The sequence below is a fragment of the Mugil cephalus genome, chromosome 10 (genome assembly GCF_022458985.1).
Source record: "Mugil cephalus isolate CIBA_MC_2020 chromosome 10, CIBA_Mcephalus_1.1, whole genome shotgun sequence".
Lineage (NCBI taxonomy): Eukaryota > Metazoa > Chordata > Actinopteri > Mugiliformes > Mugilidae > Mugil > Mugil cephalus.
The window spans coordinates 25,093,929-25,114,329 of record NC_061779.1 but is presented as its reverse complement, the minus strand read 5'-3'; the positions used below and the strand labels follow the sequence as shown (position 1 = coordinate 25,114,329).

The 20,401-nt window shown below is 40.1% G+C and overlaps 1 protein-coding gene and 1 non-coding gene across 2 annotated transcripts in view; one reads left to right on the top strand and one right to left on the bottom strand.

The window, feature by feature from the left end:
• The window catches only part of LOC125014407 (RNA-binding Raly-like protein), a 44,871-nt gene extending 24,696 nt beyond the window's left edge, over positions 1 to 20,175 (bottom strand). Inside the window, exons 1-2 of the mRNA XM_047595425.1 lie at positions 19,903 to 20,175; positions 7,092 to 7,164 (exon numbers count right to left, since the gene is read on the bottom strand). Coding sequence (XP_047451381.1) covers positions 7,092 to 7,164; positions 19,903 to 19,939 — 110 coding nt within the window. The 5' untranslated portion in view covers positions 19,940 to 20,175. The remainder of the gene's footprint in view (positions 1 to 7,091; positions 7,165 to 19,902) is intronic.
• Positions 2,777 to 2,848, top strand: trnap-ugg. The gene has a single exon. It is a non-coding gene; the product is annotated as a tRNA-Pro (tRNA).
• Positions 20,176 to 20,401: the final 226 nt, after the last annotated feature.

Sequence of the window (20,401 nt, the reverse complement as noted above, 5' to 3'; positions counted from 1 at the left end):
GTCACTTGAAGCATTTTTTTTTATATTTGTATCCTGTTTTTTTACCATAAATCTACTAATACAGGGTCCGTTAAAGGTATGAGAAAAAGCCATGGACAAATGCATTGTGTTTTCTATTGCTGCTACACTATAGTTTTCCATACTTTGAATGTAGCAGCAATAACTACTGTTTTAAAATTCTGTCCATGAATACCAAGACAAAAACTGGTCCAACATAATGGACAATGAGAGCGTTATGACTACAAAGAAATGTTGTTGCGTTCACTCACCTCCAGAATTAAATGAACACACAAAAATGATACAATAATACTAAAATGTTAAATGTTTGATCAATTAAAAGGTAAGACAAATCTCACTCTCTGCAAAGCATGCAGTTGTGTTATCAGTCCCTGCAGTAACTCTGAGCTCTAAATAAGACATGCGGGTCAATATTTACCCACGGCCTTATCTAAATTATATTTAAATTGCATGTATTGTTTGTGTGCAAACACCATTTGGTCATTTTAGAGATGATGAGGTGAAATGGAGGGAAGACTGCAGCCACCATCTCAGCTCCATCAAAAGCGACATTTAAATTTAAACGAGGAAGCTGTTTAGTTTCCTCTCTTTATCTTTCCTCTGTGTGTGTGTGTGTGTGTGGTGGGTTAAATGGTTTTTGCTTTCTTGGTGTGGGGGGACTTGTGCTTCTTCCTTATCGAGCTGTTATTTTTCTCCTCAAATCAAATGCTGATTCATCTGTTTCCACTAAACGCTCATCTCAGCAGGGCGATCGACGGACAAGAAGACATAATTACAGTGTTCAGCACAGTGCACTCGCTCTCCCTCTCTCTCCCATCAACGCTATCTCGCTCTGTCTCACTCTCGTCCTCCGTCTCCCCTTCGATTTTTTCTTTTTTTTCTTGGCATCTGTCTCTTCGCTCAATTGACGTGAAGTTAATCAGAAAGGTGGTAAAAACACACGATGCAGTCAGAAGGTCCACCTCCAAACAAATCCCCTGATCAGTGTCAAAACAAAGCTGCCTCCCTTCACTTAATTAAACACAGGTTCACATGATCCTGAGGGAAGAGACCCGCGGACATCCTGGCATGCTTGGCATGTTGAAGCGGGAACATTCACTGAAATTGATGTTGAAAAGGAAAATATTGTGAACAAATCTCAATAACATATGGATGCTTACTTATTCTTTCTTGTAAGAATTTTATTCATATTTACAGGACCATAATTATGGCTTAGTACCTCATAATCATGAGATCAGTGAATTCTGTGTGTTGCTCCCAGTCTGTTGCCTTTCTTTTCTGTTCTGTTATTAACACATCTGGTAGCATTGGAAGTTACTTGGCCACAACGTGCACTGTAAAGATGTCAAACCTTTACAATTCTTGTTGTGTCCAAAGTCTTTAAAATACACAAGCAATTATAAAGTAGTGAAAAGGAACAGCAGAAAATCTTCATATTTGTGATGCTGTAAAAGTGACTCACAAACTCTAAGTATTGTGGGATTTGGTGAGAAGTGCATTGTTACGACCCAGCGTGAGTGTGTTATCTGCATGACAGGCACCTCTGGCTAAAGACATCATGTCACGTTCCTGAACAGCTGCTGCACTGTCATGATCCACTATGATGACAGACGCCGTGCTCAAACTACACGAACACATGGAGACAAACTGACAAACTACAGTCATGAGACTGTATCATTATTTCCACATTGTGCAAGTACATTTTCAGTGAGAGCACGCGCTCTCTTTGGCTAGAACTTCAGTTAGAATGTGTGTGATATTCTGATGACACACAAACTGCATTTGTGTGCATTTGAAACAAATTCTACACTTTTTAATTTTATTTTCATATTTTATATATTATTATTTTATTTTTATATTTTTGTTGCACTCATGTAAATTTTACATTTAGCAACGCTTTTTTGTTTTGTTTTGTTTTGTTTTTGGCATATGATAGAAACAGTCAGCACACTCAAACAAAGCACACTTAGTCTTGATCATTTGATGGCGCCAGAGACGAACAATAACCAACTTTACATTATGAAGTGTCTCTTGTCTACAGCTAAGGTACATTAATCCGTTTGATCTCTATAATTATTTTACATTCTAGAAGTTCTAAAACAGTCTTCAGGAAACCTACACATCTATGCTAAATCCGTGCCAACAAATTCTGACGGCTTAAGATGAAAAGAGTATGGCTTCTAGAACTGCTGATCCCAAACACACTTCACACAGTCAGTCTTTTCTGTCCATGGTCCTGAAAACTAAAACTCATTGAAAATCTAGACCTCAAAAGCATGCAGAAATTCCCGAGAACCTTCGAAATTTAAAAAGATTTCTCAGTGCAGTACGGGGACTGAAAGAGATGAAAAAGCTGGTGAAAGAAAGTCCCACATGCTCTGGCAAAGGGATGTAACTAACTACTGTCCATGCAGAGTGCTCAGATTTTGCACGCAGCTGATATACTGAATATATACATGTGTATATGCGATCAGGTATGTCATTCAAACCACTGACAGGAAAAAATAAGTCTTGATAATAAGACTTGAATGACCTGACATCCATGTGGATGTTACTTAGACATATAGCACCCACCTCGACCAGACCAGACACCCACACCCCATAGCAATGACACTCCTTGATGGCAGCAGACATCAACAGTAGGAGTAGAACAGCACAAGTTGTTTAGCTGACCTCCAAATTCACTAGATCCCAAACTGATCAATTATCGGTGGGATGATCCACTGAGACCTGTCCCCTCAACCCAAAAAACATATGTGGCTCGTTGGTCTAGGGGTATGATTCTCGCTTTGGGTGCGAGAGGTCCTGGGTTCAAATCCCGGACGAGCCCATATCTTATGCCAGAGCCACTATCAGATGACTTGGTGGTTCCCAAAGTATTTGTGGGTGTACTGGAAATGGCCTGTCCCCTCAACCCTAACAACTAACTAAAAACATTATAGTTGAGCCGTAGGCTACACAATATTAAGTAAGCTGTCATAATATTATGCCTGATAGGTGTATATACTGATGTCCATGTGACGGAAGAGTCTGATGCTTAGACACACTGGGAATCTTATTAGAATCAATAGTGACATTGTAGAATACAATTACTGTAATGCAGCTGTGGTTCACATCATCTTAGAATAAAAACAGCCATCACTGCTGTGAGAGTAAACTGTGTAGTGTGTTATCTAGAGACACTTTAGCAGCTAATCATCTCCTCTAATTAACTATGACTCAAACAAATGAAAACATAATGTAACCCGAGGAAGCTATCAGCCATCACAGTACCTGCAGGACTAATGTTTACTTGTTTTTTTTTTTTTTCTTCCTTTCTCTCTTGGCAGTTCTCTAAAGTATTGATGTGTAGTTACAACCACAAAGCCCTGGCTCCTTTACAGTAGCTCACTCTGGAGCTCAGCGTTTCTCCCAGAGTCTTTGCAGCTCAGACTAAAGCACAGAGGTGCATCTGCCACTTTAAAATGTATTTTTTTTTTTTTTTGGCAGACACAAAGGATGTCTGCAGAGAGGGAAGTGGTGTGAAAGGAAGAATGTAGTTACTAGACACTGGCTGTAGTCTAGATGACAGTACAACCTGAGACAGAAACTCAGATGATCAGGGAAAGAGGAGAATCAGAAGAATGCTACAACTACCTGGATACTTGGTCAGTGATGCTGACAGTGCCACAATATGGGAGACTCTGATCTGAGACGCAGTGTGTGATCATCATTATAGTGTACTGGATTTACAGATCTAAAACTGAACAGTCTGAGCTTTTTCAAATAGACTCACAATGGAAACACAACAAAAACAATATAGTTCCAGTTCCAGCTGAATTACAACAAACTTGTTAGACATGGGCTGGAAACATGGGCTGGATTCCAATACCAACATTAATATTGGTAATAATAATATTTATGGACAAAAAAAAAGTAAAAAGTCTTAAAAAAAATAATGGATGGCATACAAATAATGACGCCTTTCAGACTAAAGCGGCACCTGTACACAAATAAATCCACCATGCTGACCACAATTAGGCTACAGTGACTGATTTGGTGTCAGATGAGTGCTTCTCAATACACTGTAAAAGACTCAACACTAGTGTGGTCCTTGTCGACTAAACATTTAAAAGACTTTGAAGAAGCTTGGAGCAACACGTATCTCACCTTCCTACCAGTGAATCCTTTACTTTTGTCACTGATAAATGTTGGCTCCTCATTGAGTTTGTGTAAGTTTTTATCTGTGAAGCTCAGAGCAAATCTGATGTCGTTAGTTTAGATTAGGACATGGAGATGGAGGCTGAACTCCATCTGGAGGACAACCTGGTGCGTCCGAATGAGAGAATACTGCAGAGAGCGCAGACACTGATGAAGAAAGATGTGTGGGGAGTTACCTTTTTTATGTCGTTTGTCTTCCTTTCCACTAACGGACAGGTAGACATAGTTTATTCCTATCCACTAGAGGGCGACACGAAATTTCAATCATAAGTGAATAAGTAGCTCTCTTTGTCAATCTTCTCTCTGGATCTAATCTGCTTTCCACTCTCCAACTCATCATTTGCTCCAATTTGAGACACAATCTGACAAACCCTGAAGTTCAGTGCGGTCTGTGTTCAGCATTCTAAGGTCATCCCATTACAGAAAACCTCAGGCTCAGGTTTAATACATGCTGAAGAGGCTCCCCCAGCTCAGAAGCAAAGACCCTGAGTAATGGTGGTGTGAGGGGTGTATGCAGCCTGTGACTGTAGAAGGTGGGAGTGATGGTGAGGGTCACCTGCATTTTCTGCTTCTGCATTTTTTGCTTTTGCTTTTTGCTCTCACACTTTAAGTACAGAAACATCTGCTGGCCTTTACTCAGTATTTACAACACATCAGGAAACAACAACCTGGATCTAGAACAAGTGAAAAAGTGAAGATACAGACTTCGTCTGTGGATCAGTAGGTAGAGCAGGTTGCCTATGAACCAGAGGGTTGGCGGCTCAAACCCCAGAATGTGCCACACACCGCAGTGTCCTTGAGCAAGACACCGAGTTGCTCCGAGTTGCTTGCAAACAAGACCATTTACCATTTACTTCCAGTCCAATTACTTGGTCATGTATGTATATTTCTTCATGCGGTGTGTTTTCAACTAACACAAAGTCGGCTAAAACATTACATACAACGTTAAGGGTTGAAATGTAAAATCTTCCAAAAGTTGTATACTTTTCTTTGCAAAGTGACATATTGTGACTACCACAGGTGCAGCGGAGAAAGTGTCAAGATTTCACATTCCCATGGGTAGCTTAGGATGGCTTAGAGAGAGGTAGTTGTAGGTGCTTAGGAAGATTAAACACTGTTGGTGTTTTCAGTTTGCTCTCTCCTTCTCTGAATGAGCCTCTATGCCAAGTCCACCTCAGAAATAGTTTCCTGTGCAGCCTCACTAATTTTCCATCCAGGAACTCATTTCATGTTGGATCAGTATTATCAGATATTGTGTATTTTGCTAAATCTGGTACTGAACGTCATTTGTAGAAATGTTTTACTGATTACAGATGCAGCAGACTCAGTTATAATTCTAAAATCTACAAATACTCTGGGGACAGACTCTGACCCTTCACCTCAGTTCCTGTAAAGATGGTGATTTAAGAATGAAAGCTTATTGAGCATACTGTCTCTGCAGCAGTGAGTTAATTATTTCAAAGTTGGAGCAGTGCTGGTTCGTGCACAGTGAACCGTTCCCACTGGTTCTCTTCACAGATCCTTGCGGTCTCTCCGGGGTCGGCCACACGGCTGTCTGCCTGTAAATCCCAGCTCTGGCTGGTGCTGTGTTCATCCCAGCTTTAATCCGTCCAGCGGCGGGTGGCAGTGGGATTTGGAGGACAGTTTGGCTTTATTTTCCATGTAAGCAGATAATGAGGTTAAAGCTGAGGACAGCTGGACCATCACTGACTGTCAGCTTCACACAAAACAGCTGACTGACCAAACCAGCATTTAAAAAAGGTCAAACAATACTGCTGCTATTCTGAACAGTACTTCAGTAAAGTTGCTAAATGCTAGAAACTTTACTCCAAACATAAAGCATCTCCTTACTGTATGTGCACTGGGAGTAGGGTTCTGTTCATAATACAGAGAGATGAGTTAACAGGTAGATTGTAGATGTAGAGTCCACTATGTTTCCTCAGCTCACACAATTTGTGGGAAGATTTGCTCTGATGAAAACGCCCCTGAGGACTATATTGATTCCCATCAAGTCCATCTGTCATGATGTTTTACTGTTTATCGGGTCTGTTCCATTATCTAGAGTGTTTTGGTATGTCTATCTCCTTCTCAAGCAGTCTGTTGTGTCATCTCTGTGTTTTCTTGAATTCTCCCTACTGGTTCCTAACGTTTGGTTTAACTATTTCTTTAGTGTTGAAGAATTATCAAAGATAAAAAACTTAGCGTTAAGGTCTTTTGAATTGAATTGAATTGTGTACCAGGCAGGGGTAACCTGGTCATGTTTGTTTCTCTCTCTCTTCCTTCCCATCTGTTTGTTTTGTTGAAGATGACTGCCTGAGTGGTGGCAGGCTGGAGATTATAGGTGAGTTAACACCTTCCACAAGTAACGTTTGTTGAACCCTTTTTTTGTTGTTGTTGTTTTTAATTTTGAATAGTTCATTAGTCAAGCCTTGTTTGGTTATCACATGGTCCCATCCTTAACCATGATGTAGGTATAAAGTCTTTTCAGGTCATTTTTGACCATGACTCATTAGGTAGACCCTTGGCTGTTGTCTGTCCTAGAGCCACCAAGGGACGTTCAGTGTCATGATTGAAAGAAACCAATGCAGAATGTGTGGGGCATGCATAGAAATGGATAGAAGAAATAGATTTCCCTGTCCAACAACTGTGATCCATATACTGTATCCACCCTGATCTCCTCTTTATGTGGGTGTTGTTTCTTTGTAGTTCTTTCACCATCATTGCCACTTCAAATGTTCACTACAGACGGTAGTGATAATCTTAATACCCTCTAGAGGACTATGGGATCATATCCACAGATGCACTCACATACTCGCCACCAAACTGCTCTACCAAGTGAGCTTCAGATACGCAATTTAGTAGCACAGACTCACCTGTCGGGGGCGCCGGTTCCTCTCTTTGCTGCTGCGGTGCGAACGGCTCTCAGCTCACTGTTCATCCCGGTTTCTGGAAAACAGACATCACACCAGGTTAGACACTGAAGCCTGGCGTCTGACTGCCTGATCTGAGGGAGACAACAATGAAATATGCGGAGTCTGATGGTGGATTTTTAATCCCACGGCCATATTTCCACCACTTCATATGACATTAACTTATGTTCATTTCCTTGATGTACCTATGCACCTACAGTATGTACCTTACCCCAAACCAAGTTTGCAACCTCAAATATAACAATTTACTTAATGGAGAGTTGCTTTTCATATACATGAAGTTGAGTTACCACAATGTGGCTGTGAACATAACTAATGTCCCCACAATATGTACACTACACAGGGTTAAAACAGACACACTGCTCCATCTGGACTGTATGACTCCTGGATCTAAAAGAAGACTGAAAGATAATAGCAAAAAGAAACACACCCATGCAGATGTGTAAAGCTCAGTTGTACACTCTCCTCAACCCTTGTTAAAGACACCCACACGCAACTACACAGACCCAGCCACCACAGTCAGCACCCTTAGCACAGGAGACAAATTGGCCTCAATCTGTCAGACTGGAGTTAATTTCCTCTCACATTCATGTTGTGTCCCTGCACAGCAAATTTAGCATACCCAAATCAACACCATCAGATTAATCTCAACACTTTTAAAGTGTCTATATGGGTCCACACCAAAGGGTGTTAATTTGACTCTTTTTGAAGTGTTGGTATATTAACACTCCTAACGTATTTATTATTGACTCTTTTTATAGTTAAAATTTAATACTTGTCAACACTAACCAGTGTTAGTTTCTCTCAACATTAGTGTATAGTGTTAGACATCAGCTTCCTCATACTGTCAGATGTTAACTACTACAGGTGTTTACAACATATTTACACAGTATGGTGTAAAGTTTCAGTTACATATTACATGTAAAATAAATTATGACGAACTAAAGAGATCATGTTAAGCTTAAAACATTTATTTTAAAATGCACCACAGTAACAAATACAAAATACATTTAAATAATAGAACTGTTTGTACAAAACATTAGACGCCTCTTTAAAAAACCTTTCCAGATACTTTGATCCCAAACATCAGGTAAAATGAGAGAGAATGAGTCCTGTAGCTCCTACAGCAGGTGTTGAACTGTCTCCAGCCTCAAACACAAGATTGGCCTCAGGGTCACAGCAGAATTCCTGCTTATAGAAACACAATACACCCACACTCAACAGGGGTGCTCCTACATAAGCAGCTTTTGGCCTCATTCATTCACTAACATTAGGGTGGAGATCAATAAATAATAGGTTGTGTGTGTGTGTCATGACTTGGCACACACACAACTTATTATTACATAAAACAGAGTTGTTCTTGGTTCTGGAGCAGCAGTAGAGAGATAGAGAGACAACAGATGTTAAAATATTCTACTGGACCCCAGATGATGTCAGGTTTTAGGTCATGTCAGTTATGATAATTGTAGCTAGATAAAAGATACTAATGCTAAGACCTTTACTGAGTAATGTTACCCATATAATACTGTAGCGTTGTAACAGCCCGAGTATTACACAGGACCAGTTTACGCCACGAGGTGGCGCCTCCCTTTGTTTTGCCGCTTAATACTGCAGGTTTCCTCTCTTGCATTCTCTCTCCCACTTCTTCTCTTCGATTCAAGTAGTGTGGACTGTAGTGAGGATGAGAGCCGAGAGCTTTTAGTTGTCTGCGAGCGTTATTAAATATGCCGTTTGACCTGGCATTGTATGATTTGCATCTGTTAATAAATGTACCGTGTACAAATTCCACCCCGTCGTCTCCTGCTTTTACAACTGTATTTTATGCTGCGGCTAAACTACTAGCATCCGTGGCTAAGCTTCCTTCAATCACCACGTTACACGCTACAGCAGAAAAGGATGACGAGGAGTGATCGCAAATATTGACATGGACAAACTTATCTGACAGCCCTCCGGAACGTAACTGAAGAAGTGACTTAGGGTATGACTTCATCAAAAAATACATCATAAATTAATATTACCTGACATTAAATGTGAACCACAGCAACAGGTTTCGTTGCCTGGATTCTAGTTGTTTCTTCGTGATGCAGCGATCCATTTACTTCTCTTTTCTTTGACAGATATAAAAATATATCTCTGACTGCTATTTAAATCTGTTGGTACAGTCAGTTGCATAACAGCTCTTCTTCACTTTTTAATTAATTTTACGATTTAGACGGTATTAAAGCCTATGATTCAATCTAACTGCCAACTGTCACTTTTTGCCACAGCGGCCGTAACCGTGGAGACTTCACTTGCTGTGATGTCACTTGCATGTTCCAGATGATGTCATCGTGACGTCATCAAATTAGCAGGAGTTGTTAAATAAGAGCTGTTTCTCTTTCTCACTAATAGTTTCGGGATTGGGCCTGAAGGTCCAACCTCCTCCGCTGACTCTGGTCTGTCCAACCCAACAGCCAGATGATCAGCCCACTGTGGCTGCAGGTGGAGGTCTCAGCCTCCTCAAGACACCAGCTCATGCTTATGGTGTAGCCTCCAGGCAATGCAGTGGCCATTAGTGGCCCTTGTAGTATTTTTATACACTATAACTTCTTGTACACAGCATCACTGTTCTCCCTCCAGTGCTGTTCAGGTGGACGTCATCTAAAGTCCTAAAGGCCTGTGCTGAACAGCTGGCTGTGATGTACAACTCTTCTCTCATACAGGAGACAGTTCTATTATCCTTCAAGTCTTCTGTTATAATACCGGCGCTGTAACAGAAAACTCAAATGTATCCACACTGAATGTGGATGTGGACTCCAGGCTGCCTGGCATTCACATCAGTCACAACATTCTTCAGTGCATAAATACTGTGGTCTCAGACACAGCGGACCCCTTGGGAAACAGACTAGTGAATAATGCGGTGGCCCTGGCACTACACTCCACACTAGCACACCTGGACACTAACAGAACATAAGTACACATGCTCTTCCTGCTTTCACAGCACAGGAACGCACCAGGACTGTTGCCTCTGTACAACTGTGTCCCCACTAACAATAACTATCTCATCATCAATTATGCAGATGACACATCCTGGATCCTGGGTCTCATCTAACACAGGGATGAGACATCAAAGAGAGAACAAGTAAACAATATCATCATCTACGGAGAGGACAGCGACCTTGTTCTTAACTTATTCTACACTTCAGGAGGGAAGTCCCTCTTCTGCAGCCTCTCAACATCCAAGGACTGACTCTAAATTGAGTCTTGCCACACCAGGCTACCAACGGCATGAACTCAATGGTCAGTGGTCTCAAATCTACCAAGCAGTCTTTTGGGTCTACACCTAACAAATATCCATTTGATATTAGTTTTTAAATTGCGATTGTTAACAGTTTGGAGGGGAAACAGTGTCATCCTGTGAACAGCAGAATCACACCCGGAGAAACACACTCTCATTATGGTCATGTATGTGTTCATTTGAGGATTGGAAGTACAAGTTATATTCACCCTTTTTATGTTGGCCTCTACCAGCTCCTGTCTCCTTTGCTGCTACATGCTCCTCTATGTTCACCAGCTACTAGTCTCCAACTACATCTGCTGCTGCACCGGATGGATTACAAAGGTCCATACTCTTTATTCAGATACAGAGAAAGGGGTCAATGATCAGCATGCTGTATTGATCAGTTGAAGACTGTGGGAAACTGTCTTCTGCTTAGCACAGATAGAACTGATACAAGTTCCATTACACAAACAATTTTTTTGTCTCCTTTCCTTGTGATCAATAGTCAGTTTGTCCTGTTAACAAGATAAAAAAAAATCATCTGCCGTAGGTTCTTGCTTTCTACTTTACTTAATGTCAAGTACCAGAAAATTTTCATCTAAGTACTGCTAATGTTTTAGCAGCAGAGTTGTTAGTCAGTTATCCCAGCATGCATTTTACAGTAAGCAGTAACGGTGGACATGAGACAAACACAACATTCAAATATACATACTGTCATCACATCCCTGTTTATTTAGTGTTGAGAATCGTATGTCACTGTTTAAAGGTCCTCATCTGTTGAATACTCAGAGGTTACGACCTCATAGCCAGGTGAAAACTGCCATTCATTCCAATGAGAAATGTGTTTTGAGATATAAGTCATGGATTTGTTGATGTCAAATTGGTTTATGGAAGGTGACACTAAGGTGACGTATTTATTAGGCTGTTAGTATTGTTGCATTAATATTGTACAACCATAGACTCTGCCCGAGGTTGAAGCCTTGAAAAAAAAAAGAAACTGATGAGATTGGACACTGCTAACATGTGTTTCAGCGATATGCTTATAATGTTCTCTCTTAGTTTTACTTGCATGATAACATATGATAACTACAATAGAACAATGTATGATGTACAGCTTGTGAGGCTTGAGAGAATGTCATTAGGTTTGCAGGTGTTTGATCACAGGCTATATGATCAGGGAAATAAAATTTAAAAAATGTGACACGATGATGCCATTAAATGGAAAATCACAACATCTGCTGTAGAATAAAAATGGATGAAAAGAGAAGTTCCTGTCACTTAATGCAACTTCAGTTTCAATTTTACATTAAATGAGTGGTTGTACAATGGTGTATGTTATTATCTAGATAGCTAAGACAACAAGCAGTTTAACAATCAGCTAGCAGATTCTAATAAAAATCAGTATTCATTACCTCTAATTAAAAAAGCCAGTATGGTAGCACAGCTTCATCGCTGACAGTTAAGATGTGAGTTGAAGTACATCTGAATCAAACATTGTGAAAATCCATCCAATTATCGAGATATTTCACAACAAACCAAAACATGTGAAGCTTGCGATGGCACTACAAGTAAAGTCAAGGGTTCACCAGATTAAGTGAGGATCGCAGAATTTCATGACAAAAAAATAGTTGCTGAGAGTCTGAGAGGACCAAATGAGCATGCCTCCAAACCACTACTGCCACACGCAAAACCTTGTAATGATAAATTAGCCACCACTCCAGCCAGACTTGAACCCTTCCATCACCATTTGAATTTTGTAATCGAAAAGCTGAGAGAAGTCCGTCTCTCCGTGACCTCCATCAGAGCTCGCCGCTCGCTGCTCCCCTCATGTCAAACCGTGTTTGGCAAGGCAGCAGCTGGCCCGCCACCTTCCATCATCCCGCTCTCCCCACCCGCAGCACTGACAGTCAGCGCTAGGGTTGTTTATTGCTGCCACACCAGATGCAGCTTGTAGGACATTAGTCTTTTAGTGTGAGGTTTATGAGCACCGTCAGTCACCATCTGTTAACTGCCGGGGTGCCTTTAATCGTTCCCCCCGCTGGAGATCGATAAGGCTGCCAGGTCGCCACAGTGCCCACAGCGTGCTGAATGGGTAATTGTGCATCATCGACTGAGTGATTACAGCTATTAGATTGCTTATATTGCTTAGCACTGTTTGGACGACATTTCAGCTTTATAGAAGGCAGAAAAAGAATGGGGAAAATAAGAGAGGAGGGAAAAAAGAAGAGTGATGACAGAACAATTTCACACCCTCATGGTTATTGGTTTTCAGGGACAAGCTGTTCAAAGTTTGGCACGAAATCCAGAGCAGAGGCTGGCTGTCTGCGTTCTGTTGAGGCTCAAATGATCACCTCTGTCCCATCCATCTACATTTGTTATTAAGTGGTTTGAGAAGGAATAGGTTTACAATGATGATGTGGCTGCCTCTGCCAGATTTGTGTTTGTTTTGATGCATTGAAAGGTTCAGCGAAGCTTTGGAAAAGCCACATAACCCTTCAGCACTAAGGTCAAAACTGCGTCAAAGAAACTCACACAAGAGCAACAGCAACATTTTCTGTCAAATTCCGGTCAACTGGATCGGTGACAGATTTGGGTAGCAAACTGTGTGGTTAGTGTACATCTCACCAGTAGAACATATTCAGGCTGAAGAGACAGTAAAACCTAAATTGATAAAGCTGTCAAAAACAAAAAACAAATCTGTGCTATTAACTACACTAAAGTTCAAGCACAATGTAGCTCATGTATTAGTTTAGCTTTTAGAATCTATTGCAACACTTTGGGGCATAATTTGACAAATGTCTCACTGCTGTTAACTATGTGTTTGATTTTGAGAATTTATACGTTTTGAAAAATATAATGACTCAAGCCTACAGCAATGAGAAGCAGATGAAATCTCTGCACGTACAGTAGGTGTTCAACTAGTAAGAGGTGTAGTAAATGTGAAGTCCACACCGGAGGGATGGAAGACCATTCTTCTGAAAGATATTGGTATTTAGTCCCTGCAGATGAGTTCCAGACATTTTGGAATCACTGACAAACACCTTAGTACGGTTTTGGAGTCGACCTCTCTCTCCCTGGAGACAAACATTTAAGTCCCATCTGGCTGCCTCACACACACACATTCCCTAGCCCCTAACCCTAACCCTAACCCCAACCATAACCCAATTGTAACCTTTATCCTAAAATCTTTAACTTTTAAAACAGCCAAAAAGTGAGACCAAAAAAGTGAGGACTGGCCAAAATGTCCTCACTTTGCACAAATGTCCTCAATCTGATGGTATAAAATTGATTCTCGTAAAGATAGCTGTACTCAGTACACACACACACAGATTCTTATTATTAAGTCTACATCCTAGACTTTGGTGATTCATCTTGATGAAAAATTTATTGTTTATTATTATTTATTACCACGTTGAAATGTATCAGCTGGCGGACCATAACTCACTAAAGTACTGGATATCCTTTATTTAGCCAGGTTAAAAAACTCAGTGAGATTTAAAACCACTCTTTCAAGAGTGTCCTGAACAAAATGGCAGCACACAAAACAGAATGGTTTAGGCAAACACAAAAAATTCGGACACACACTACAGAAAAACAAGAGTGGGATTACATGGTTACACAATGCAATCACAAGATCCAGTTGAGCTTATTTCTCTGTCTTTTATGATTGTCTTAAATTCTGCCAGAGTTACAAGATTCAAGTCCATCTGCACATAATTCCAGAGGGGGCAGAAGATTTAAGTCTTTTTGCCCAGTTCAGTTCCGACCTCTCGGGACCTTCATCTGTCCTGAGAGCGCAGGCCATATTGGCTGAGGTCTCTGCACACGTGTAAACACAAATATGCAGGAAGAAGTCCAAGAATAGATTTATAAATAAAGTCAGCCAGTGAGAGAGTCTACGAACATGCAAATATGGAGAATGTGTGACTCCATATAAGGAACAGTGATGTAGACGATAGCTGCAACCAGTAATAAAATGCAAAGCACAGTGGTATACAGTATAATTTCTTTAAAAACGGATCAGGAGCATTCAAAAGTAGGTCCATAGACCAACAAGGGTAAATAAATTATGTTGATCAAATGTTTTCTGACTTGCAATGAAAAACATGATTTATTTCTAAAACAGAAACCCATTTTCAGTTTTAGAAGCAACATTTTATGTTTAAAATGCACAAAGGCCTTTGAGGAAGGAAATTTCAGTCTTGTGTATGTGTTGCACATGTCAGAATTGACAATAGAGCTAACTTCGATGTGACTTTTGACTTATTATAGCGTCAAATGACTGAAACTTATCAGAAGAATTGATACTTGACACCGATACCTTAAATGACAGAAACCATCCTTAAAAAATATTTGACATGTAGTGTTTTACTTTGGCTCAAGTCCCATCCACTAACACAGAGGAGATGGAGCTCATGGCCTGTACTGCAGCCAGTCACCAGGGGGAGTTCTACTTGCTTTGGCTTCACTTTTAAGGATTTTTATTTAAAGTCCGTGGTCCGTGGTAATTGCCTTACAATAACACACATCGAAACCTTAAGCATGTCCACTTCCCTTTTATTTAGCTCTATTTTTAGATATTCTGGTCATACAAAAAAAAATAAAAAAAAAATAGACATAGTTGTGGACCAACCTAACTACAGTATGTCCACATGTATAGAAAAATAGTAACTAATAACATTGTTGTTTTATTATTTCAATTCAATTTTATATATATAAAAATACAAATGGTCTCAGGATGCTTTACAAAATCCAGTCTGCAACCAGGCCAGAAACCTCCATGACATGAAGGCACGGTGGCAACAAAAAGCTCCCTTTTAACAGGAAGAAACCCCGAGCAGAACCCAGCTCATATGGAGGAACCCATCAGCCTAAGGCCAGCCAGGTAGAAACAGAGAAGACAGAGGATGGGATGAAGGAGATAACCATACATCTGTCATAGATATACACATCTGACTAAAGCGTATTAATCAGTTCCTGCCTGTAGTAATGACTGCCATCATTACTGCATGCAATCAGCCAAACTCAAACGTCTCTCCAGAGTAAAAGAGAAAGTAATATAAGTGTTGACTTTTTCCCCAGGCCAGATTTGTAGATAATGTCTGAAAGCAGATATTAGGAGTGGGAGATATGACAGAGGTGCAATTTGGAGTTCAGGAGGTGGAGCTCAGTTCCAGGAAGCTTTGGTTCAATTTACTCCCTTGAGCCAAATGACAATTTTCATTTTTCTTTTTTTCTTTCCGCATCATATCTTCTTCATTTAAAGGTACTTTAAATTCAATTATGGAAACAATCAGGACAAATGTCCTTCCTGAGCTTGGACTGGAACTGTTCTAACAATAAACTGAATGTGTCCTAATTTCACTTTCATTTGGGATTGGAGAAGTCAACTGGACCAAACATATTACATCCTGCCAACAGTTAGTATAGACTTATTAGTAATAAAATTAGTAAAATAATATGTTATGTCACCTTTCCACTTGGACAGTGTGCTGAAACTTTTTGCAGACCAGTTTCAGAAACTGTAATGATGACGCTTTTTCTCATGTGTAGCTGTTAGGATGTATTCAGACATTTAAATAATTATTATGGATGAATGTTGTCCTGGACTAACCCTGATGAGAGTGGAGGCTCAAGTTGTTCTCCATCATAGTTAGTAAGGTTTTCATGAAAGAGAAGACCTGAGAGTAATCAGAGAGAGACTGATGTGACACAGTAAATCACCATCAGGGATTTCCAGGAATAGGAAATGACTTGAATTGATCTAAATACATGAAGTGCTGGAAAGTGTGAAAATTATCCAATTATGATCACTATGAAATTTACAAAGACTTTACACTGACTTACCCTAACTAGATGGGATTAATAATACATGACCTGTAAATGTAGTTCAATTAATTGTGAACCTTTAACACAGTGCCCATCTTTGTCGCTCTTCTCCAAAATAACCCGAGACAAGGAAAACTGAATCTCTTCCAGCCAGTACCACAGACACAAAAACATAATCAGACAGAGATCTGTGACTCATTTGTCTAGCTTTCACATGGCTACCCCTGCAAGTCATTAGACAGATTCAGGTTTATTTGTCATGGGCAGGTTAACAGAGTGTTAAATGTTGTGGATGAGAGAACTGATGAACAACAGTAGGCAGATTTGCTAGAATTATCAAAAATTTCAAAATGTATGTACAATTTATGTAACTGACTTTCAAAACAACTCATTCCAAGGCTAGCCACTAGCATTCCCAGTGGAAAAGTAAAGCGGCGTTCTAACAAGATATCGTTTTGTATATTTATTTTATTTTATTTTATTTTATTTAAAATGCAAGACTAGACCTCGGCACACCAGTCATTAGTGTAAGTATGGCCGTAACTGACCGAGTGACTAATGAGCAAAGTCAGTTAATTGGTTGTCAAGATAAGCGACTAGGAGAAAACTCTTTGTTAGGAAAAGTGAACAAATGCACGACAGACAAATCCAGTGGATGATTTGTATTTTCTGTTGGCAGTTTATATTGACCCACATCTGCTGCAGCCAGCTGACAGAAACACTGACGTACCATGGGTAGTCAATCCATATGTTGACTTTGCTGACGTTGGCTATTGCACCGTGTTAAAGCTAGCCAGCTACATGCTACTCATTGTGATATGAATAGAAATCAATTACTGTTAACACTAACCCTGTTGTGCTGTTGTTTTTGGGAATAAAGTCATTTCTGGATCCTGGTGCCACTTTTAGGCACACCCACATAATTACATAATGTGTATTTCATATTCATGTTTTTTTCACCACGTAGTGACATGCACAGGTCCTTCTAAATGTTCCAGTCATCACATTAAAATTTTGAGTTATGAAGCTTGTATCCATGCCACAGAAGATATGGTGAGCTGTTTCCACACTGTACCTGGATTTGCGTACGTCAGTGCAAATGCTGCTTCCTGAGCCATAGTCATAGCCACAGTTATAGTGATATTTGTGTGTATATTTGTGCTTGATGATATTTTGTGTTTACTCCTTGTTAATTGGGCAAGACAACTGTTTGCTCCAAGGTGTTCTGCAAGTAAAACCAGCCAAACTCCTTGAGATAAACACGCTTCAACAATGTGGCATCGGATGGCGCCATAATGTAGCAGAACAGCTGTCTAAACTGTATCGACGTATTGTTTGATTGTGAAAATTCACATCAACTCCCACATCCGAGTCAAGTAACCCTCACCACACGCTACTACCACGTTTTCGAGAATACAGATGTTTTTATGGATGTGTTTCCTTTGCTCTTCATTGTGATGCGGAAATTGGATCAGAAAACAGCTTTCAACATATTGGTGAAACATATCCGAATTAAAAGCACAAGAACACAGTAAATTCAGAAAACAGCTTCCCGGCCTGGGTAATGGCAATCCGAGGGGTGTGTGAATGATGGGAGGCAGTCATGGGATCATAAGCGAGCGTATTACAAAGCAATCAACTGAGCATCAAACTGTCTGGATCATGTTTCCCCAGACTACGTCTTATTTAAAGCTTGTTTCAGTTTCACATTTAAACCCCAAAGTCATTTAAATTACTGCACTACACTGTAAGTCAAAAGACAACACTGAGTTTCCAAACCTCTGACTCTCTCAAACATGAACAATTAGGCAATGAGACTACTTGGTCAGGCCATTCACATTTGTTTAGAAGAAAAATGGGACAGTGTTATAAAAATTAGGAACTGGATATTTAGATTATTTTCCTGACAGCAGTGCTTCCGGTTAGAACTTGAGTACAAGATAGTTATTACTGATAAATAGGGAAAATAAGACCCTGGTTGTAATAACGTAGAAGGATCCTTTGACCTTAATTCTAATATTAACTGTGATTGGATCTATGATAGTTAGGACCAGACAAAATTAGATTGTTTGTGTTCCACATACTGTCCATGGTGTATATAGACTACAAAGACACTCAAATTCAAAGACATCTCAGTATACTGACAACTAACTACAGAGACTTAAAAATATAAAGACATAAAAGAAACACATGACAGCTTAAAAGACTAATAGGTGTAAACACCCAGGAAGACACATGTCTGTTGCTATTGTTAAATGTTTCTTTCAGATGTATTCCACTGCATTTTATATGTCTCTTTTATTTGGAGAGCTTTTCCATTGCGCCTGTCATCCACTCGTACCGACGGTGACTTAATATCAGGGTTCAGAGTCAGGCTCCGGGACACTTTGACACACAGACAGACGGAGGAAGTGATCAACTCACAAACCCTGCAATTCATTCCCGCATCACAACGTCTTGTCACACCAATCTCTACAAAGAACATGACATGATATTTACACTGAACAAGAATAAGTCTGTCAACATGATAGTAAAGTATCCTGGTGTGGGTATGTCCAGATTTCAAACCAGCTCAGCCACTACATTCACAACAGAAGTATCTGAGGTGCTTGGATCAAGTGTTATTATCAAGTGCATATGTGTAAAACCAGGACAACAGTGAACATGTGAGCACATACCCATGATGAGGTAATGAACATTCAAACATGACATCCTGATTTCAGAAACATGACAGACATGCCAGGTGGAGTAATCTGAACAAACCTGGATCCTGGTGCATATCTCCATTGTTTAGAAATAATCTGATCAGATTTCAGATTGCAGTTTGGATTGGCTCAAATCTTAAAGAATAAACATATTCTGACACTGGATATGATAAAAAAGTCCAGCCTTGATTTTGATCTGGATGAGGTTTTCTGTGAAGCTTCCTGAGCAACTGGGCTCAGGTTTCTCACTACGTGACGGCTTTAGCCCAGAAACACGAAGACATGTTTGGAGTAAAGAAGACACAGAATTTTACCTTTCCTTAATGAAAGAATCACAGATTTAAAAAAAAAAAAAAAAAAGTACATTATACACCCGAGGATAATCCACCTAACCGCAACACTCTTGTCCATGAAAACACACTTATTGAGATATTAGAACGGATACAGAGAACATCTTTCTCTTGTGATCCTGAACTTCTACAGTCCTGATGACATCTGTCTTACAGCATGAAGAAGGATAATTCTGTCTATTTTCAGTCCTGCTCTTATTTCACTAGTTCTTTCCTCACGTGAATACTTGATCTATAAAAGTTGAAGTCGCTTTGATGAACTCAGAGTGATGAATGTGTGAATGATGTGCACACCTGCACATGTCTTGTAGTGTAATTGCAGCCAGAGTGAATCATTATCATTATTCTTCAATCGCTCCTTAAACACACTGGTGTTACTGTGTGCGTGTATTTTATTTATTTTAATTGGGGACAGAACATTAATAAATAACGTAAATGTGCCAGACTGTAGCGGAAGCTAATTTCCATCTGTTGTCCCTAAGGCAGAAGAAAATGTAGAAAATACCCTGGGAGGAACTAAATATGGACTTAGCAATAAATACACATACACATGTGTGTAAGAGGGAGAGAGAGAGAGGAAGAGTGTGTGTGTGTGTGTTTGTGTTACTCACGTTTGTCTCGGTGGCAGTCGCTCCTGAAATGGGTCATAACAAGAGAGGAAGCGGAGGAGGAGAGAAATAAAAGCGGCAACTCAAGAGTGTGTGAGAGGATCTGGATCCTTGCTTTCTGAGGGACAGATAGAGATAGAGAGACAGAGACAGAAAGAGGTGGCTGATTAGAGCATGGCAGTGGGTTGTACCATCTAACACGAGAGGGGTGGAGGAGTGGGGACCAGTTCACTTATCTGCAGGAAAACAGGGGGAGGAAGTATGAGGGTGCATACAAGTGTGTGTCCAAAACAACCATCTGAAACAACTGCATGTGCAGAGTTTCTTCAATACATGAAGACGTTTCACCATCATCTACGTAGCTTCCTCAGATCTAAAAGACAGCTGGGGAGTTGAGGTTTAAATACGAGCGTCTGTGGACATTGTCCATCAGAAACTGTTAATTAGGAGATACTTGCCTGTAAGTGGAGGAAATTGTTTTGATCCTGTCCTCATCCTCCTC